General features: G+C 45.5%; 1 protein-coding gene across 1 annotated transcript; it reads left to right on the top strand.

Moving 5' to 3' along the window:
- Positions 1–10,548: 10,548 nt before the first annotated feature.
- On the top strand, positions 10,549–19,926 carry LOC137349424 (zinc finger protein 16-like). The gene is made up of 2 exons (XM_068014933.1): positions 10,549–10,725; positions 15,680–19,926. Exon 2 carries the CDS (start codon positions 16,180–16,182, stop codon positions 17,407–17,409), a length of 1,230 nt encoding a protein of 409 aa, XP_067871034.1. The 5' UTR covers positions 10,549–10,725; positions 15,680–16,179; the 3' UTR covers positions 17,410–19,926.
- Positions 19,927–22,666: the final 2,740 nt, after the last annotated feature.

Raw genomic sequence — 22,666 nt, 5'->3', positions numbered from 1 at the left:
CCTCAAAGGTAGTAATCTCAGAAATAGCAGGATATATCAGATGGGGCGGCACAGTGGCGCAGTGGTTAGCACTGCAGCCTCAGCTCCAGGGACCCAGGTTTGATTCTGGGTACTGCCTGTGCGGAGTTTGCAAGTTCTCCCTGTGACCGCATGGGTTTTCGCCGGGTGCTCCGGTTTCCTCCCACAGCCAAAGACTTGCAGGCTGATAGGTAAACTGGCCATTGTAAATTGCCCCGAGTGTAGGTAGGTGATATGGGATTACTGCAGGGTTAGTATAAATGGGTGGTTGTTGGTCGGCACAGACTCGGTGGGCTGAAGGGCCTGTTTCAGTGCTGTATCTCTAATAAAAAAAAAAATGTGGCTGGAGAAATGGTGTATGACGGAGGGATTCAGATTCCTGGGATAGTGGGACCGGTTCTGGGGAAGGTGGGCCCAGTACAAGCTGGATGGGTTGCATCTGGGCAGGACTGGGACCAATTTCCTCCGGGGGGTGTCTGCTAGTGCTGTCAGGGAGGGTTTAAACTCGAATGGCAGGGGGATGGGAATCTGAGCAGGGGGACAGAGGAGGGAGAAACAAGGATAGAAATGAAAGACAGAAAAGTAAGAAGCAAAAGTGGAAGGCAGAGAAAACAAGGGCGAGAAACAAATGGGGCCATGGTGCAAAATAAAGCTAAGATGACTAACAATGTTAAAAAGACAAGTCTAAAGGCATTGTGTCTTAATGCTCGGAGCATTCGCAATAAGGTAAATAAGTTAGCAGCGCAAATAGATATAAATGGGGGTTATGATATAGTTGCGATTACGGAGTCATGGCTGCAGGTGTCCAAGGATGGGAACTATCCGGGGGTATTCAATATTTAGGAAGGACAGGCAGAAAGGGACAGGAGGAGGGGTAGCATTATTAGTAAAGGAGGAAATCAATGCAATAGTGAGGAAGGATATTGGCTCGGAAAATCATGATGTAGAATCAGTATGGGTGGAGCTAAGAAACACCAAGGGGCAGAAAACGTTGGTGGGGGTTGTCTATAGGCCCCCAAACAGCAGTGGAGATGTAAGGGATGGCATTAAACAGGAAATTAGAGACACATGCAATAAGGGTACAACTGTAATCATGGGTGAATTTAATCTAAATATAGATTGGTCAAACCAAATGAGCAATAATATGGTGGAGGAGGATTTCCTGGAGTGTGTACGTGACGGTTTTTTAGACCAATACATTGAGGAACCAACTGGAGAACAGGCTATCCTAGACTGGGTATTGTGCAATGAGAAAGGATTAATTAACAATCTTGTGCGGGGTCCCTTGGGGAAGAGCGACCATAACATGATAGAATTCTTCATTAAGATGGAGAATGAAGTAGTTGAATTTGAAACTAGGGTCCTGAATCTAAATAAAGGAAACTACGAAGGTACGAGGCACGAGTTGGCTATGGTAGATTGGGGAACTTTACTAAAAAGGTTGACAGTGGATAGGCAATGGATAATATTTAAAGAATGTGTGCATGCATTACAACAATTCCTGTCTAGCACAAAAATAAAACTGGAAAGGTGGCTCAACCGTGGCTTACAAAAGAAATTAGGGATAGTATTAGATCCAAAGAGGAGGCATATAAAATTGCCAGAAAAAGCAGCAAGTCTGAGGATTGGGAGCAGTTCAGAATTCAGCGAAGGAGGACAAAGAGGGTGATTAAATGGGGGAAAATAAGAGTGAGACTAAACTTGCGGGGAACATAAAAAACTGACTGTAAAAACTTCTATAAGTATGTGAGGAGAAAAATATTAGTGAAGACAAATGTAGGTTCCTTACAGTGAGAAGCGGGGAAAATTATAATGGAGAAGGAAGAAATGGCAGACTTTGGTTCTGTTTTCACAAAGGAGGACACAAATAACCTCCCAGAAATGTTAGGGAACCAAGGGTCTAATGAGAGGGAGGAATTGAAGGAAATCAGTATTAGTAAAAAAAATAGTGCTAGGGAAATTAATGGGGTTAAAGGCTGACAAATTCCCAGGGCCTGATAATCTACATCCCAGAGTACTGAAGGAAGTGGCCCTGGAAATAGTGGATGCATTGGTGGTCATCTTCCAAAATTCTATAGACTCTGGAGCAGTTCCTACAGATTGGAGGGTAGCAAATGTAACCCCAATATTTAAAAAATGAGGGAGAGAAAAAACAGAGAATTACAGACCAGTTAGCCTTACATCAGTAGTGGGGAAAATGCTGGAGTCTATTATAAAGGATGTGATAGCAGAACATCTGGAAAGCAGAAACTGGATTAGACAAAGTCAGCATGGGTTTATAAAAGGGAAATCATGCTTAACAAATCTATTGGAGTTTTTTGAGTATGTAACTAGTAGAATAGATAAGGGAGAACCAGTGGATGTGGTGTATTTGGATTTTCAGAAGGCTTTTGATAAGGTCCCACATAAGAGGGCAGTGTGCAAAATTAAAGTACATAGGATTGGGGGTAATATACTGGCATGGATTGAGAATTGGTTGACAGACAGGAAACAGACAGTAGGAATAAACGGGTCTTTTTCCAGGTGTCAGGCAGTGATTGGTGCGATACCAGAGTGATCAGTGCTTGGGCCCCAGCTATTCACAATATATATTAATGACTTGGGTGAGGGAACTAAATGTAACATTTGCAGACAACACAAAGCTGGGGGTTGGGGGGGTTGGTGAAATGTGAGCTGTGAGGAGGATGCAAAGAGGCTCCAATGTGATTTGGACAAGTTGGGTGAGTGGACAAATGCATGGCAGATGCAGTATAACGTGGATAAATGTTAGGTTATCCACTTTGGTTGTAAAAACAGAAAGGCAGATTATTATCTGAATAGTGATAGATTGGGAAAGGGGGAGGTGCAACGAGACCTGGGTGTCCTTGTACACCAGTCACTGAAAGCAAGCATTCAGGTGCAGCAAGCAGTTAGGAAGATGAATGATATGTTGGCCTTCATTGCAAGAGGATTTGAGTACAGGAGCAAGGATGTCTTGCTGCAGTTATACAAGGCCTTGGTGAGACCACATCTGGAGTATTGTGTGCAGTTTTGGTCTCCTTATCTGAGGAAGGATGTTCTTGCCATGGAGGGAGTGCAAAGAAGATTTACTAGGCTGATTCCTGGGATGGCAGGATTGACATATGAGGAGAAATTGGGTCGACTAGGCCGATATTCACTAGAGTTTAGAAGAATGAGAGGGGATCTCAAAGAAACCTATAAAATTCTAACAGGACTAGACAGGCTAGATGCAGGGAGGATGTTCCCGATGTCGAGGGTGTCCTGAGCCAGGGGTCACAGTCTCAGGATACAGGGTATGCCATTTAGAACCGAGATGAGGAAAAACTTCTTCACTTGGAGGGTGGTGAACCTGTGGAATTCTCTACTGCAGAAGGCAGTGGAGGGCATGTCATTAAATATATTCAAGAAGGAGATAGATGTACTTTCTTAATGCCAAAGGGATATGGGGAGAAAGCGGGAGCAGGGTACTGAATTTGATGATCAGCCATGATCTTTTTTGAATGGCGGAGCAGACCCGAAGGGCTGAATGGCCTACTCCTGCTCCTATTTTCTTTGTTTCTATGAATAACAAGGTTTTTGAGATGACACATGATGTGGAAGGTTTGGAAGGCGAGGATGACACTACTGATCAATCGGAAGGAATTGTGCTGGTCACGAGAAGCTTCAGTCCAGTAATGAGTGTCCTAGTCACAGATTCGTTCAATTGTGCAGTACGAGACAGTGGGTGCATGACAGTATGTGGAGTGGACTGGTTAAAGTGTTACATGGATTCTTTAAGTAAGGAAGAACGAAATAAGGTCAAAGAATACGACAGTTCTGCCTGTTTCAGGTTTGGGGATGACAACACATGGAATTACCATGCTTTTTAGTGATTTCAATGTAAAATAGCAGGGGTAAACCATTTTATGAGTACGGATGTAGTATCCAGTGATATACCTTTGCTGTTAAGTAAACTGTCTATGAAAAAGGCTCGGATAAAACTGGATATGGAACATGATGAGGCGATTGTCTTTGGGAAATCTGTAGCTTTGCGGTTCACACAGTTGGGACATTATTGTATTCCTTGAGTGAGAGCTAACATCTCGAAGCAGGACGTTAAAGAAGTATTCATGGCATCTGGGGGCAGGGATTCAAAGGAGAAAAGGAAAATTATTTCAAAACTACATCGACAGTTTGCACATCCATCTTGTCATTGGTTGAAGATTCTGTTAAACGATGCAGGGGGAATAGATGATCACACACTAAACTTATTGAAGATATCAGTGAAAAATGTGATATCTGGAATAAAAAGAGGATGCCATCGTGACCCATAGTGAGTGTCCCATTAGTAAGGGACTTTAATAAAACCAGAGCGATGGACTTCAAGGTATGGGATAAAGGCAAAAACATTTTTCTTTTACACTTTATAGACGTAGTGACTAGATTCAGTCGGTCGACGATAATTTATAGTAAAGACAAAAAAGTGAAAGTGAACAAGATAGTGGAAAGGTGGATAGGAACGGGTTTGGGAGCACGGCTCGGTTTCTAACTGACAATGGAGGAGAATTTGCCAATGATGAGTTCAGCAGCACATGTGAAAATATGAATATTGTAGCAATGCACACATCAGCAGAAAGTCCTTTTTAGTAATGGGATTTGTGAGAGAAATCATGCTGAGATTGGCGAAATGCTTTGAAACATTTTAGCCAACCAACCAAATTGTAAATTGACTACTGCTCTGGTGTGGGCAGTACCTGCGAAAAACACGCTTCAAATGGTTGGGGGCTACAGCCCTTATCAATTAGTTTATGGCAGGAATCCAAAAATACCTTTGGTAATGTGGGATCATCCCCTGGCTTTAGAGGGGACTACAATTAGTTGCATTTTTGCAGAACATTTGAATTTGCAGAACAGGGAATGAAAAATTCCTGTTTTTATGCAGACATTCACAGTCAACATGCCTTATTTCCTGAATGAAAGCAGAAAACGCTCAGCACCTCTGGCAGTATCTGTGGAGTGAGGAACATAGCAGCAATAGGCCGTTCAGCCCATCGCGCCTGTTCCACCATTCAATTAGATCATGGCTGATCATCTACCTCAAAGCCACTTTCTCGCGCTATCCCCACATCCCTTGATGTTATTAGTATCCAGATATCTTATCGATTTCTGTCTTGAACATGCTCGATTATTGAGCTTCCACAGCCCTCTGGGGTAAAGATTCACCATCCTCTGAGTGAACAAATTCCTTGTTATCTCAGTCTTAAATGCCCTACCCCTTATTCTGAGACTATGTCTCCTGGATCTAGACTCACCAGCCAGGGGAAACATTCTATCTACATCCACCCTGTCATGTGCTGTAAGAATTTTGTAAGTTTCAATGAGATCACCTCTCATTCTTCAAAACTCTAGAGAATACAGGCTCCGTTTCCTCAATCTCTCCTCATAAAACAATCCACCATTCCTGGGATTAGTCTGGTGATCCTCCATTGCTCTCCATCTATGACAACGATATCCTTCGTTAAATAAGGAGACCAGAACTGTACACAATACTCCAGGTACAGTCTCACAAAAGCTCTATACAATTGCACTTCTTTACTCCTGTATTCAAAACCCCTTGTGATGAAGGCCAACATACCATTTGCCTTCCTAATTGCTTGCTGCACCTGCATGCCATCTTTTAGTGACTCATGAACAAGGACACCCAGGTCCCTTTGGACATCAACACTTCCCAACCACTCGCCATTTAAGAAATACTCTGTCTTTCTGTCTTTTTTCAATCAAAGTGGATAGCTTCACACTTAATCACATTATATTCCATCTCATGTTCTTGCCCATTCGCTTAGCCTGTCCAAGTCCCCTTGAACCCTCCTTGCATCCTCCTGACAACTCACATTCCCACCTAGGTTTATGTCATCAGCAAATTTGGAATTATTACATTCAGTCCCCACATCCAAATCATTTCTATAGATTGTGAACAGCTGCAACCCCAGCACTAATCCTATGGTACCCCACTGGTAACAGCCTGCTATCCTGAGAATGACCCATTTATTCCTACTCTCTGTTTTCTATCTGTTAACCAATTCTCAATCCATAGCAGTATATTACCCCGGACCTCATGTGCTCTAATTTTGGTGACTAAGCTCCTGTGTGAGACCTGAGCAAAAGCCTTCTGAAAATCCAAATATATCACATCCACTGGTTCTCCTTTACCTGTGCGACAAGTAACAGCCTCAAAAAAACCAAGCAGGTTTGTCAAACATGATTACCCTTTCATAAATCCATGTTGGCTCTGCCTGATTATGTCATTATTTTCTAAGTGTCTACTTAACACATCCTTTATAATAAATTCTAACCTTTTCCCTACTAGTGACATCAAACTAACAGGTCTGTAGTTCGCCATTTTTTCTTTCCCTCCTTTCTTAAATAGTGGGCTTACATTTTCTACTTTCCAGTCTGCAGGAACCTTTCCAGAATCTATAGAATTGTGAAAGATAACCACCAATCATCCACTATCTCTATAACCACCTCCTTCAAAACTCATCTAGTCCAAGGATTGTTCAACCTTCATTCCAGTTAATTTTTATGGTGCTACCTCTTTATTAATACTAATTTCTTTCAGTTCCTCATTTTCACAAGTCCAGTCGGCTTTGTGCCCTTGTGTCTGACATTAGCGGTTTTCTTTCTGCAACTCTGCTGCACAAGGAAGGGCAACAGTGGAATGGATGTTTGGCTAAAGGCTCAGGACCAGCAAGGGTGAATCGGGAGTGAAGAGGGGGAAAGGGGGGGAACGTTCAAAGGGTGGGGTTCAGGTTCATGGAGGGACAGAGGAGGAGGGAGGGCAGAGGGAAGGGCCTAACATCCTGGGTGTGGTGGTGGGAGTTACAGTCAGTGAAGGGGAGGTGAATGAGGGGCCTATGTTCCGGTCACTACTGTCCACATTGGGGTCCTGTGGGTTGGTTACTGGCTGGTGGAGGGAACGGTCACAGTCATGGGGCAGTTCAATTCGATAGGAGGGCAGCTCCAGTGTCATGTTCAGGTATTGAAGGTCTGGGAGGGCGGGACACAGGATCGGGTGAAAACAGTAAGGCCGATGACAGGAGGGATGCTGAACCTTGATAACGTTTTGGTTAGACCCCAACTCGAGGATTGTGTCCAGTTCTGGTCACCACACTTCAGGAAGAATGTGAGGGTCCAGGGGAAGCTGCAGAGGAGATTTACCAGAATGGTTCCAGTGATGGGGGATTTTAGTTACAAGGGTAGGTTGGAGAAGTCGGGGTTGTTCTCCTTGGAGCAAAGAAGATTGAGGGGAAATTTCATCGAAATGTACAAGATTCTGACAGACTTTGATAAATTAGACAAAGAAAAACTGTTCCCATGAACTAATGGTACAAGAACTAGGGAACACAGATTGAAGGTTTTGAGGAAGAGTTGAAGCAGGAATGTGAGGAAGAACTTCTTATGCAGCAAGTGGTTCTGACCTGGAACTCGCTGCCAATGTGTGTGGTGGAAATGGAAATAATCAATGATTTTCAAAGGAAACTGGATGGTCACTTGAAGGAAATAAACTGGCAGGGCTATGGGCTGATGTGGGGCAGTGGGACTGAGTGGATTGCTCCCTGGAGAGCTGCCATGGAATGGATGGGCCAAATGGCCTTGTTCTGGGCAATAAATGACTCTGTGTTTTGTGACAGGATGTCCCAGCTCTCTACCCTGGGATTCTCAGTATGAACAGAGTGGGATGTGTTTTGAGACAGGATGTCCCAGCTCTCCACCCTGGGATCCTCAGTATGAACAGGGTGGGATGTGTTTTGAGACAGGATGTCCAGCTCTCTACCCTGAGATTCTCAGAATGAACAGGGTTCGGAGAGGGGAGGACCCACTATCCATGGTTTCCTAAAAAAGTTAAAGATGGTCTGAAAATTAAAGGAAAAGCATATAATTGCACAGGTCAGAATGTTGGCCAGAATATAAAAAACAGCAAAGAATGACTAAAAGATTGATAAGGAGTGCAGATTGTAAACAGAGTATGGAGGTATGTGTTTGCTGAGTGGTGAGTTCAGTGAAGGGGAGAGGAGGTGCTCCTTTTTTCTACTTCATCCCTCCTCCAGTATTTGGTTTTTGCTTCTGTGCAGTGGAAAGAGCTGGTTGGTGAGTAACTGGTCAGATATTCTACTCATTATAAATAGTCTGCAAATTTAGGGTATGGCAGTGCAGCTTGGCCGAGTGCAATGCACAGCGTGTGACACGTGGGATGTCGTGGACGCACCATGTGTCCTGGACAAACACATCTGCAGGAAGTGTCACCGGCTGCACAAGCTTGAGCTCTAGGTTTTGGATCTCGAGTGGTGGCTGGAGTCGCTGTGTTGCATCCGCAAGGCAGAGAACTACATGGATAGCAGGTTTGGGGAGGTGGTCACACCACAGGTTAGGAGCATGCAGGCAGAGAGGGAATGGGTGACCGCCAGACAGACTAAGGGAACCAGGAAGGTAGTGCAGGAGTCCCCTGAGATGATCTTGCTCACTAATTGGTTTTCCATTTTGGATACTGGTGAGGGTGATGGTTCCTCAGAGGAGTGCAGACAGAGCCATGTTTGTGGCACCACAGATGGCTCAGCTGCTCAAGAGGGGAGGAGGAAGAGTGGAAGAGCAGTAATGATAGGGGATTCATTAGTAAGGGGAACAGGCAGGTGTTTCTGTGACCGTAGACGAGACTCCAGAATCGTGTGTTGCCTCCCTGGTGGAAGGTGAACAGCCAGAGGTCGTGGTCCATGTTGGCACCAATAACAGAGGTAGGAAGGGGGAATACATAGGATTACTCCCAGTCCCATGTGCAAGTAAACATAGGAATAGGAGAATTGAGTGATTGAACATGTGGCTGGAGAACTGGTGGAGGACGGAGGACATCAGATTTCTGAGGCACTGAGACCAGTTCTAGGGCAGGTGGGACCTGTACAAGGTGGACGGATTGCATCTTAACAGGACTGGGACTAATATCCTCGCTGAAGATTTGCTAGTGCTGTTGGGAAGGGTTTAAACTAGATTGGCAGAGGAATGGGAGCCTGACAGGGAGCTCAGATTGGAGGAAAGCAAAACTGGTAACTTGTCAGGGGTGTGGGAACCAGGAGGAAATGTCAGAGAGGAACACCAAGGTGCACAGAATACTGGGAGAGATAGATAGCACTCGAGTAGGGAATAGTAAGTTATTAGGTGGGGTCAGAGTCAGGGAGAAAGTAATAAAGTCGAAATCAGGGTTAATGTGCATGTATGTGAATGCACAGAGTGTGGTTAATAAGATTGATGAGGTACAGGCACAGATTGCCATGTGGAAATATTATGCTGTATCTATAACAGAGACCTGGCTCAAAGAAGGGCAGGACTGGGTGTTAAATATTCCTGGATACAAGGTGCTTAGGAAAGAAAAGAAAGGGAAAAGGGGGGAAGAGGTGGAAGTATTGATTAAGGAGAACATTGCAGTGTTGGAAAAAAAGATGTCCCGTAGGAGTCGATGACAGAATCAATTTAGCTAGAGCTAAGGAACAAAAAAGGTGCATTTACATTGCTCGGTGTTGTCTATAGGCCACCAGCAAGTGGGAAGGACGTGGAGGAACAAATTTGCAAGGACATTACAGAGAGGTGCAAAAATTATAGGTTAGTTATAATGGGGGACTTTAATTATCCAAACATGGACTGGGATAGTAGTTGTGCAAAGGGAATTGAGGGGCAAGAGTTCCTAGAGTGTGTTCAGGAAACTTTTCTACAGCAGTATATTGCTTGTCTAATGAGAAAGGAGACACTGCTGGACCTGGTTCTTAGGAATGAGAAGGGCCAAGTGGATCAAGTATCAATAGGACAGCATGTAGGGGAGAGTGATCATTGTATCATAATATTTCGGCTGACTATGGAAAAGGACAAAGAACCATCCAGAGTAAGAATAATTCACTGGGGGAAAGACAACTTCAATGGGGTAAGAATGGAGCTGGGGTGAATCAATTGGATTCAAACGTTGGCAGGAAAACTGGTAGCTGAACAGTGGGCTACCTTCAAAGAACAGATATTTTGGGCACAGTCAACATATGTTCCCTCAAAGGGGAAAAGTAGGGTAAATAAATCCAGAGCTCCCTGTATGACAAAAGAGGCAGAGATAATGATACAGAAGAAAAAGTATGCTTTTGACAGAAGCCAGGTAGAAAATATTATTGAGAATCAGGCTGAATATAATGTCCAGAGGGGAAGTGAAAAAGCAAATCAGAGAATCAAAGAAAAAGCTCTGGCGAACTCAGCTCGGCCATCACAACCCAACAAACACCGTGTATTCTCACTGTTTAGATTGTTTGCAGCCTGCGAACACGGGCTTTATTAACCCGCCTCCCTCTCACCTGCCGGCCGCGCATGCTCAACTCACACCGCCCACCTGAGTGATTGACGGACCAATAAGTGCAAAGTCTGGAGGACCGAGCGGTCGTTGGGTCCTCCAATCAGTCGGAGCAGGGTGAGGGGCGGGGCTGGAGGACCGAGCGGGCGTTGGGTCCTCCAATCAGTCGGAGCAGGTGAGGGGCGGGGTTTGTGGCACGCAGTGACTGTCCGCTCCTCACTGTTGATGACGCGTTTCCATCAATCACCCGCACATTGTGAGCTGTCAGGTCAGAGGTCACTGGCGAGAGCTTCAAGTCACAGTATTTAGTGTGGATACAATGTGAGTAATGGCGGGAGAGTCTCGCTGTTGTAACGGTGAGTGGCGGAGGAGCCGGCGGGTGGGCTTGAGAAACACCCGGCAGTTACGAGGCTTCTCCTGGTGACAGGCCCGGGGTTAACGGCCGCCAGATTTCCAGCTCTTTTGGAGGAATTAAAGATGAATAAAGTGTAACATCAAAGGAGAAAACTTTAAAGGAAACTGAGCTCAGTTATAAAGGGGCCTGGGGGAGGGGAGGGAGGGAGGAAACACTTGGGACACAGCACAGGGCAGGAGGTCCCCCCTCCCCCACTCCCTGGTTCCACAAAGACTCCCCTTGGACTGGGCCACACCTGGGCAGGGCTGGCTCAAGGTGCAGGAAGCTGCTAGGCTGAGCTGTGGACTGGGAGGAGTGGGGGGTTTGACTGACAGGCCTGGGGAGGGGGATATCAGGGCAGGTACACACACTGCTCCCCCTTTTCCTCCTGGGATCTTTTACTGGAGTCGTGCTGCTGAATGTTTCTAAACTCTGTCTCCCTATCCCAGTAATGTAGGTGGATTGTAGGTTGCTGTGAGTGTTGGACTATATTGTCTCTCCTCATTCTTCCTCCTTCTCCCACTCCGAGTTCCAGTCTGCAGGCTCCGGCTGATTACGGCGCCTGAAACGTTAACTCTGTTTCTCGAACCACAGATGCTGCCTGACCTGTTGAGTATTTCCAGTATTTTCTCGTTTATTTCAGATTTCCAGCATCCACAGTATTTTGGTTTTATTTTAATGCCGGCGTTGCTCAAAAAATTGAGTCGAGAAACACAGATGGACCAATTAAGTGTCACTTTGTAGAGGCTTTTAATACATTTACATATAGTGATTTTTTTTAACTTCATTCCTGGGATATACAAAGAACAGTACAGCACAGGAACAGGCCATTCGGCCCTCCAAGCCTGCGCCGATCTTGATGCCTGCCGAAACTAATACCTTCTGCACTTCCGGGGCCCATAATCCCTCTATTCCCTTCCTATTCATATATTTGTCAAGATGTCTCTTAAACGTCGCTATCGTATCTGCTTCCACCACCTCCCCTGGCAGCAAGTTCCAGGCACTCACCACCCTCTGTGTAAAAAAACTTGCCTCGCACATCCCCTCTAAACTTTGCCCCTCGCACCTTAAACCTATGTCCCCTAGTAACTGACTCTTCCACCCTGGGAAAAAGCTTCTGACTATCCACTCTGTCCGTGCCACTCATAACTTTGTAAACCTCTATCATGTTGCCCCTCCACCTCCGTCGTTCCAGTGAAAACAATCCGAGTTTTTCCAACCTCTCCTCATAGCTAATGCCCTCCAGACCAGGCAACATCCTGGTAAATCTCCTCTGTACCCTCTCCAAAGCCTCCACGTCCATCTGGTTGTGTGGCGACCAGAATTGCACGCAATATTCTAAATGTGGCCTAACTAAGGTTCTGTACAGCTGCAACATGACTTGCCAATTTTTACACTCTATGCCCCGACCAATGACTACTTCTTGACTACCTTATCCACCTGCGTTGCCACTTTCAGTGACCTGTGGACTTGTACACCCAGATCTCTCTGCCTGTCAATACTCCTAAGGGTTCTGCCATTTACTGTATACCTCCCACCTGCATTAGACCTTCCAAAATGCATTACCTCACATTTGTCCGGATTAAACTCCATCTGCCATTTCTCGAACCGATCGATATCCTGCTGTATCCTCTGACAATCTTCATCATTATCCGCAACTCCACCAACCTTTGTGTCATCCGCAAACTTACTAATCAGACCAGCTACATTTTCCTCCAAATCATTTATATATACTACAAACAGCAAAGGTCCCAGCACTGATCCCTGCGGAACACCACTAGTCACATCCCTCCATTCAGAAGAACACCCATCCTCTGTTACCCTCTGTCTTCTGTGACTGAGCCAGTTCTGTATCCATCTTGCCAGCTCACCTCTGATCCCGTGTGACTTCACCTTTTGCACCAGTCTGCCATGCGGGACCTTGTCAAAGGCTTTACTAAAGTCCATATAGACAACATCCACCGCCCTTCCCTCATCAATCATTTTCGTCACTTCCTCAAAAAACTCAATCAAATTAGTAAGACACGACCTCCCCTTCACAAAACCATGCTGTCTCTCGCTAATAAGTTTGTTTGTTTCCAAATGGGAGTAAATCCTGTACCGAAGAATCCTCTCTAATAGTTTCCCTACCACTTACGTAAGGCTCACCGGCCTATAATTTCCTGGATTATCCTTACCACCCTTCTTAAACAAAGGAACAGCATTGGCTATTCTCTAGTCCTCTGGGACCTCACCTGTAGCCAATGAGGATGCAAAGATTTCTGTCAAGGCCCCAGCAATTTCTGCCCTTGCCTTCCTCTGTATTCTAGGGCAGATCCCATCAGGCCCTGGGGACTTATCTACCTTAATGCTTTGCAAGACACCCAACACCACCTCCTTTTTGATAATGAGATGACTGAGACTATCTGCACTCCCTTCCCTCGGCTCATCATCCACCAAGTCCTTCTCCTTGGTGAATACTGATGCAAAGTACTCATTTAGCACCTCACCCATTTCCTCTGGCTCCACGCATAGATTCCCATCTCTGTCCTTGAGTGGGCCAACCCTTTCCCTGGTTACCCTCTTGCTCTTTATATATGTCTAAAAAGCCTTGGGATTTTCCTTAATCCTGTTTGCCAATGACTTTTCATGACCCCTTTTAGCCTTCCTAACCCGTTGCTTAAGTTCCTTCCTACTGTCTTTATATTCCTCAAGTGCTTCATCTGTTCCTAGCCTTCCAGCCCTTACAAATGCTTCCTTTTTCTTTCTGACTAGGCTCACAATATCCCGTGTTATCCAAGCTTCCTGAAACTTGCCAAACGTATCCTTCATCCTCACCGGAACATGCTGGTCCTGGATTCTAATCAGCTGACGTTTGAAAGACTCCCACATGTCAGATGTTGATTTACCCTCAAACAGCCGCCCCCAATCTGAATTCTTCAGTTCCTGTCTAATGTTGTTATAATTAGCCTTCCCCCAATTTAGGACCTTCACCCGAGGACTACTCTTATCCTTATCCAAAAGTACCTGAAAACTTATGGGCATCAGTAGCCAGACCAGCGTATATTACCAATCCCCAGTTGCCCATTGAGGTCTTCTTGAACCGCTGCAGTCTGTGTGGTGAAGGTGCTCCCACAATGGTGTCAGGGAAGGAGTTACAGGATTTTCACCCAGTGATGATTGAATGGTGATATATGTCCAAGTTAACATCAACTTGCATTCGAAAGCAACTTTAATGTTATAAAATGTTCTAAGGCGTTTCGCAGGAGTGTGAGAGACATAATCATACAAAACAGAAACAGGCCTTTCGGCCCATCGTGACTGTGCTGGCCATCCAGCATTCTAATCCCATATTCCTGCATTTGGCCCGTAGCCTTGTATGCTGTGGCGTTTCAAGTGCTCATCTAAATACTTCTTAAATGTTGTGACGGTTCCTGCCTCCACCACCTCTTCAGGCAGTGCGTTCCTGATTCCAACCACCCTCTGGGTGAAAAACATTTTTTTTTTGCTAACATTTGACACTAAGCCACATAAGATATTAGGGCAGATGAGCAAAAGCTTGATCAGAGAGCTGGGTTTTAAGAAGTGTCTGAAGCACGGAAGGTGAAGTAGAGAGGTGGAGAGGATTAGGGAGGGATTTCCAAAGCTTATGGCCTTGGCAGCTGAAGGCACAGCCATCAGTGGGGGAGCAATGAAAATTGGGGATGCTGAAGATGCTGAAATTAGATGATCCCTGATCTCTCGGAGGGTTGTAGGGCTGGAGGAGATTATAGAGATAGTGAGGGGTGAGATCATGGAGGGATTTGAAAGCAAGGATGAGAATTTTAAAACTGAGTTGCTGCTTAATTGGGAGTCTGTGAAGGTCAGTGAGCACAGTGGTGATAGAACAAAAAAGAACAAAGAAAATTACAGCACAGGAACAGGCCCTTCGGCCCTCCAAGCCTGCGCCGATCCAGATCCTCTATCTAAACATGTCGCCTATTTTCTAAGGGTCTGTATCTCTTTTCTTCCTGCCCATTCATGTATCTGTCTAGATACATCTTAAAAGACGCCATCGTGCCCGCATCTACCACCTGTGTGAACAGGACTGCACAGTGGTGATGTGTGAACAGGACTTGGTTCGAGTAAGGTCACAGGCAGCAGAGATTTGGATCATCTCGAGTTTACGGAGGGTAGAATGCAGCAGGCCACCCAGGAGTGTGTTAGAATAATCAAGTTGAGAGGTAACAAATACCTGAATGTAAGTTTCAGAGGCAGATGAGCTGAGGCAGTGGCGAAGTCTGGTGATGTTACTGAGGTGGAAATTGGTGATCTGAGCAATGGAGTCGGAAGCTCATCTTGTGATCAAAAATGACACCAAGGTTATGAATGGTCTGGTTTAGCCTCAGACAGTTGCCAGAGAGAGAAATGGAGGTGGTGGCTCGGGAGTGGCGTTTGTAACAGAGACTGAAGACAATGGCTTCAGACTTCCCAATATTTAATTGGAGGAAATTTCTGTTCATCCAGTACTGGATGTCAGACAAGTCAGGGAGGTGTGTGACTTGGAATGAAACTTGGAGGTGATGGTGTTCACATGTACCTACTGCCCTGGTCCTTCTAGATGACAGAAGTTGAGGGTTTGTGAGGTTCTGCCAAATTTTATGTTGAATTGTCAATATATAAATACCTCTCCTCTCCCTGCCCCTCCCAGCTTACCCTGACTCTCTATCTGTGTTTGCTCCCATAGAGGGAAGAGTCTTGTGTAGGTCTAGACGAGTTGGCAGGTTCCCTTCCCTGAAGGATGTTCGTGAACCAGTTGGGGTTGTACGTCAATCCAGCAACTTTCATGGTCACTTTTTCCTAGCGCTGGCCCCATAATTTATCAGATTCATTCAGCTCCATTTCACAACCTGCCTTTGTGTTTTTGTGGGATCTCTCACTCTTTTTTTATTTTACAGGCTTTTAGAAGGGGAGGAATTGCAGCCGAGAAATGCAAATCAAACGTCAGATCAGGATCTGAAGGAGTCGCCCAATTTATTGTAAACCGAATATCACTGGATTTTGAATGAGAGGAAAAAGCAGCGATCACAGTGGGGAGAAACTGTACACATGTTCTGTGTGTGGATGAGGTTTCAGCCAATCATCTGGCCTGTCAAGACACAAGTGCAGTCACACTGGGAAGAAACCGTGTAAATATGGGGACTGTGGAAAAGGGATTCAATTATCCAGTTGAGCTGGAAACTCATCCACGGTCACACCCTGAAAATGCCGTCAGCTGTCCCTCGATTTGAGGATGACATCCACTCAAAGTTTCTGCCATGGGTCTTCACCTGATCCAAGTGTGGGAAGGGATTTGCTGATTGATCCAACCTGCTGACACATCAGCGAGTTCACACTGGGGAGAGACCTTTTTAAATGTCCATTCTTTGGGGATCGCTAGAATATTTTTGCTGAACTGATGTCCCATCAACATGTTCACACTGACGGGAGACCATTCAGATGCTCTCACTGCGGGACTGGGATCAGGCAATCATCTGAACTCACTGCACACCATCGAGCTCAGATTGGGGAGAGGCTGTTCACCTGCGACATGTGTGAGAACAGATTTGCTGATTCATGCACCCTGCTGACTCACCAGCCAGTTCACAATGGGGAGAGGCCATTCACCTGCTCAGAGTGTGGGAAGGGATTCCCAACTTCATCTGATCTGCTGAAACATCAACCAGTTCACACCAGGGAGAGATCGTTCACCTGCTCAGAGTGTGGGAAGGGATTCACTCGGTTATCCAACCTGCTGACTCACCAGCGAATTCACACTGGGGAGAGGCCATTCACCTGCTCAGAGTGTGGGAAGGGATTCACTCAGTCATTCAACCTGCTGAAACACCAGCGGGTTCATTCTGGGGAGAGGCCGTTCACCTGCTCAGAGTGTGGGAAGGGATTCACTACTTCATCCTACCTGCTGAAACACCGGCAAATTCACACTGGGGAGAGACCGTTCACCTGTTCAGAGTGTGGGAAGGGATTCACTACTTTATCCCACCTGCTGACACACCAGCGAATTCACACTGGTGAGAGGCCGTTTACCTGCTTAGATTGTGGGAAGGGATTCACTCAGTCATCCACCCTGCTGAAACACCAGCGAGTTCACACTGGGGAGAGGCCGTTCAACTGCTCAGAGTGTGAGAAGAGATTCACTCAGGCATCCCACCTGCGGACACACCAGCGGGTTCACACTGGGGAGAGGCCGTATACCTGCTCAGAATGCGGGAAGGGGTTCAGTACTTCAACCGACCTGCGAACACACCAGCACATTCACACTGGTGAGAGGCCGTTCACCTGCTCAGACTGTGGGAAGGGATTCACTCGGTCATTCCTCCTGCTGACTCACCAGCGAGTTCACACCGGTGAGAGGCCGTTCACCTGCTCAGACTGTGGGAAGGGATTCACTCAGTCATCCACCCTGCTGAAACACCAGCGAGTTCACACTGGGGAGAGGCCGTTCACCTGCTCAGAGTGTGGGAAGGGATTCACTCGGTCATTCCTCCTTTTGACACACCAGCGAGTTCACACTGGAGAGAGGCCGTTCACCTGCTTCGAGTGTGGGAAGGGATTCACTACTTCATCTGATCTGTTGAGACACCAGCGAGTTCACACTGGGGAGAGGTCATTAACCTGCTCAGAGTAAGGTAGGGGATTCACTCAGTCATCCAACCTTCTGAGACACCAGCGAGGTCACAAGTAACTCGGGGATGAGAGATTTCTGCCAAATGCCAGATTTCCGACATTGGGGTTTCGGAAATCCACCGTTGGCTTCTCCCTTTCCGAGCTTGACCAAAAGAACAGATTTCAAAATAAATTGGAACGGTCAGTTCCGATTTTCTTTTTTAAAGCCGGACGGCCACAAAGCTGTCCAAAGGTCTTTCAACCGGTTTTTAAGTCGTCTTTATTTTCTATACCCTTCCACCTTGGTGGAAATGAACTTTAACCAGGAAAGCAAGTGGATGGAACTGCAAACCCCTTCACAACTTCAGTGTATCAGTCTTCTGTAAATGGCCAAAAAGGAGGTGTGTGTATACACAGACCAATTCCCAATGTTTATTTTTGTCTTCATGGGATATCTTAGCAGAGACCACCTGAGAACTGACACAGCTCATTTGACATGGCTTAAAATTAATGGTGCAGGATCAGTAGCTGGCAAGTCGCTGGTCTACAGCAAAAACATTGGTCTGTCAATAGGAATTTGAACCTTGCTTCCATTTACACAGCAGTGTGTGTCTGAAATAATTTCTGAAAACTCTGCACAAACTGGTTACTGAATGTGAATATCCTGCAGTGAGCATGAACTGTATAAACTTAATATGTCCTGTGCATTGCAGCAACTTAAGTGATCTGGAATTTCCACTTATCGGTTTTCTCAGGTGTATGGCTGAATTCCATTCATTGTTCATCTCCATTTTCACTGTCTACTGCCCCAGTCACACTGTCAACCTGGAGTCAGTGTGAAGCTGTCTTTTACACCATAGTGATGCAGGGCAAGGAGTGTAACTCTGACCATCTTTCTTCAACGTGTGTTTTGACATTGCTTAAGACTATCCTGAAAAGACTGTCCTGCACCACAAGTGCTGTGTATTGGTTACAGTGCAACTATCCTGTGAGCTCTCTGCAGTCACTATAAATGGTGACTGGGTTTCTGAGGCTGATGGTACAGTACTCTGTACATGTATGAACATGTATATACAGAGGTGCTGCCTTTCTCCAAGCCAACACAATAGTTATGATTTTCAGCTCACCTTGCTGTTAAATGCAGCTGTCACTGGACCAATTGATGCAGTAGAACAGGAGCCAGAAGTGTTCATCACTGTTGGGATATACAGCTGTCCATTGGACCTGCTGCATTGCTACAGGGCCATTACCAAACTTTTGAGCCTGATTTGGGGATGATGCAACAGAACCTCAAACTTGTTACTGTGGAGATTGTCGTCGGCTGTCCCTCGATTTGAGGATGACATCCACTCAAAGTTTCTGCCATGGGTCTTCAGGTCACTGAATAGGCCGATTCACGACCTGCAGATCTTTGGGCACATGGGGCAGGATGTCCCACCAGGTATTGGGACCTGGAGTGCAGGGATTGCTTCCTAGAGGTACAACACTAGTCTCATTACTTCTCCACTGTCACTAGCAAGATCTGGGACACTTTTTACATTGCATAATATCTGGACCATTTGAAAAGGAAAATCACATTTTTCATTAGTTTTCATTATTATAATATCGGCACTGCAAACAAGATTATTTTAGTGTAGAATCTTTATAATGTGACTAATTATTTTAAATTATAAAACCTACCATGAGTCATGATATTTAAAAACATGCATTTTCTCCATAGAGGCACCACATTTGCTAAAGTTAATAAGGTTATTTGCCTCTTTTATGCTTGGAGGTAAATAATTGTCTAAAAGAAAATTGGATCAGGAGTATCACATGCTCCTAACAGAATGTATGTGATATTCCTGTCCATTTAAGTTAATGGACAGTAAATTGGACATTCTGTATAACTGGAATACAATCCTCCCGACCTGGTTTTACTTGCTGCATCATTCAGGTGATTATCATAGCCCAAAATAAGAACATTGACCCCACTTATGTTCAAGTTTATGGATTGTCAATGTCTCATAAGTGTTTACTTTTTATTAATTTATATACCTACTGATTTGTCCACATCACTTACCAAGGTACCAGAATGTGCCATCTGGTATGCTTATATATATATTGCTTTCCATTAAATTTGACATATCTTCACAGAACACCTTTTACATGAGAAAGCTATAAATTGGCAGAAGCAGGACATTAAAAACATGAAGCTCCATAAGACCATTTATCAGCTGTCAGGTAAGTCTGATGAAATTGTATTGAGTACAGTGCAATTTTATTCATTACCGATGTGAGATTTTACAAAATTACCATCACTGAACCAGTTTGCTTCAATAACAGTGCTATAATTACATGATTCCTTGTCAAAAAAAATCAGACGTTTTGTCTTTGGCCACTCTCACCCCTGCATTTGTTACTTGTTTTGTCAAATACTCTCCCTATTAGTGCTCAACTACTGGATAACTCTGATTATATTTACATGTCCATAAAGTGTCTTGTGCCCAGATTTAACTAAGTTGTGGTTTATAACCAATAAATGATGTTTCGCACATGACTTGTAGTCTGGTATCTTGGTGATTTGTCAAGAAAAGTTTAATTCACTCACTCAGCAGCTTCAGGGTAACCGGACTGAGGTTTAATGAACATAAGAAATAGGAGCTGGATGAGGCCATTTGGCCCTTTGTACTTGCTCTCCCATTCACCAAAATCATGGCTGATCTTCTACCTCAGCTCCCTTCCTGCACTATCCCCATAGTGCGTGCACCGCAGCCTCACAGCTCCAGGGTCCCGGGTTCGATTGTGGGTACTGCCTCTGCGGAGTTTGCAAGTTCTCCCTGTGACCCCGTGGGTTTTCGCTGGGTGCTCCGGTTTCCTCCCACAGTCAAAGACTTGCAGGTTGATAGGTAAATTGGCCACTATAAAAAATTGCCTCTAGTGTAGGTAGGTGGTAGGGAATATGGGATTACTGTAGGGTTAGTATAAATGGGTGGTTGTTGGTCGGCACAGACTCGGTGGGCCGAAGGGCCTGTTTCAGTACTGTATCTCTAAATAAATAAAAATAAATAACCTTTAATTCCCAAAAACCTATCACTCTCTGTCTTAAATATTCTCAATGACTGAGCATCCACAGCTCCCTGGGGTGGACAATTCCAAAGATTCCTAACCCTTTCAGTGAGGAAATTGCTCCTCATTTCAGCCCTAAATGGCTGATCCCTGCGACCTGGTGTTGTAGATTCTCCAGACAGGGGAAACATTTTATCAGCATCTACCCTGCCGAGTTCCTTAAGAATTTAAGTTTCAGTCAGATCTCGTTTAATTCTTCCAAATTCTGGGAATATAGTCCTAGTTTCCTCGATCTCTCCTCATAGGAGATGGAGCATAGTGGGGGTGCTGTAGCATAGTGGTTATGTTACTGAACTAGCAATCTGGAGGCCTGGACTAATATTGCAGAAACAAGAATTCAAATCCCACCACAGCAGTTCAGGGATTTAAACTCAGTCAATTAAATAAACCTGGGATTTTAAAAAAGCAGTGGTGTAGTGGTATTATCACTGGACTAGTAACCAGAAACTAAGTATTGCTCTGGAGATAAAAACAAGAAATGCTGGAACCACTCAGCAGGTCTGGCAGCATCTGTGGAAAGAGAAGCAGCGTTAACGTTTCGGAACTGACAAATATTAGAAATTCACAGGTTATAAGCAAGTGAGGTGAGGGTGGGGCAAGAGATAACAAAGGAGGTCTAGATTGGACCAGGCCACATAGCTGACCAAAAGGTCACGGAGCAAAGGCAAACAATATGTTAATGGTGTGTTGAAAGACAAAGCATTAGTACAGATTAGGTGTTAATATACTGAATATTGAACAGCAGCAAGTGCAAACCTGAAAAAAACAGTGGGTAAGCAAACTGAACAGACTAAGATGAAATGAAATAAATGCAAAAAAAAAAAAATTGTAAAGAATGTAAAAAAAAAAGGAAGAAAAAATGACTAAAAATGAAAGTAAAATGGGGGGCTGTCATGCTCTGAAATTATTGAACTCAATGTTCAGTCCGGTAGGCTGTAGTGTGCCTAATCGGTAAATGAGATGCTGTTCCTCGAGCTTGCGTTGATGTTCACTGGAACACTGCAGCAACCCCAGGACAGAGATGTGAGCATGAGAGCAGGGGGGAGTATTGAAATGGCAAGCAACCGGAAGCTCAGGGTCCTGCTTGCGGACTGAGCGGAGATATTCCGCAAAGCGGTCACCCAGTCTGCGCTTGGTCTCCCCAATGTAGAGGAGACCACACTGTGAGCAGCAAATACAGTATACTATGAAAGAAGTACAAGTAAATCGCTGCTTCACCTGAAAGGAGTGTTTGAGGCCTGGGATAGTGAGGAGAGGGGAGGTAAATTGGCAGGTATTACAGCTCCTGCGATTGCAGGGGAAGGTGCCATGGGACGGGGCGAGGTGGTGGGGGTAATGGAGGAGTGGACCAGGGTGTCACGGAGGGAACGATCCCTTCGGAATGCTGACAGGGGAAGGGAGGGGAAGATGCGACTGGTAGTGGTATCACGCTGGAGGTGGCGGAAATGGCAGAGGATGATCCTTTGGATATGGAGGCTGGTGGGGTGAAAAGTGAGGACAAGGGGAACCCTGTCACGGTTCTGGGAGGGAGGGGAAGGGGTGTGGGTAGAGGTGCGGGGAATGGGCCGGACACGGTTGAGGGCCCTGTCAACCAAAGTGGGGGGAAATCCTCGGTTGAGGAAAACGGAGGTCATATCAGAAGCACCGTCATGGAAGGTAGCATCATCAGAGCAGATGCGTCGGAGACGGAGAAACTGGGAGAATGGAATACAGTCCTTACAGGAGGTAGGGTGTGAAGAAGTGTAGTCGAGGTAGCTGTGGGAGTCAGTGGGCTTATAATGGATATTAGTCGACAACCTATCCCCAGAGATGGAGACAGAGAAGTCGAGGAAGGGAAGGGAAGTGTTAGAGATGGACCATGTAAAGGTGAGAGAAGGGTGGAAATTGGAAGCAAAGTTGATAGTTTTCCAGTTCGGGGCGGGAGCAGGAAACGGCACCGATACAGTCATCAATGTACCGGAAAAAGAGTTGGGGGAGGGGGCCTGAGTAGGACTGGAACAAAGAATGCTCGACATATCCCACAAAAAGACAGGCATAACTGGGACCCATGCGGGTACCCATAGCGACACCTTTTACCTAAAGGAAGTGCGTGGAGTTGAAGGAGAAGTTGTTCAATGTGAGAACAAGTTCAGCCAGGCGGAGGAGGGTGGTGGTGGATGGGGACTGTTTTG

Source organism: Heterodontus francisci, chromosome 34 (assembly GCF_036365525.1).
Source record: "Heterodontus francisci isolate sHetFra1 chromosome 34, sHetFra1.hap1, whole genome shotgun sequence".
Lineage (NCBI taxonomy): Eukaryota > Metazoa > Chordata > Chondrichthyes > Heterodontiformes > Heterodontidae > Heterodontus > Heterodontus francisci.
The sequence above is the reverse complement of the archived record's forward strand: the minus strand, read 5'-3'. Positions and strand labels throughout refer to the sequence as shown.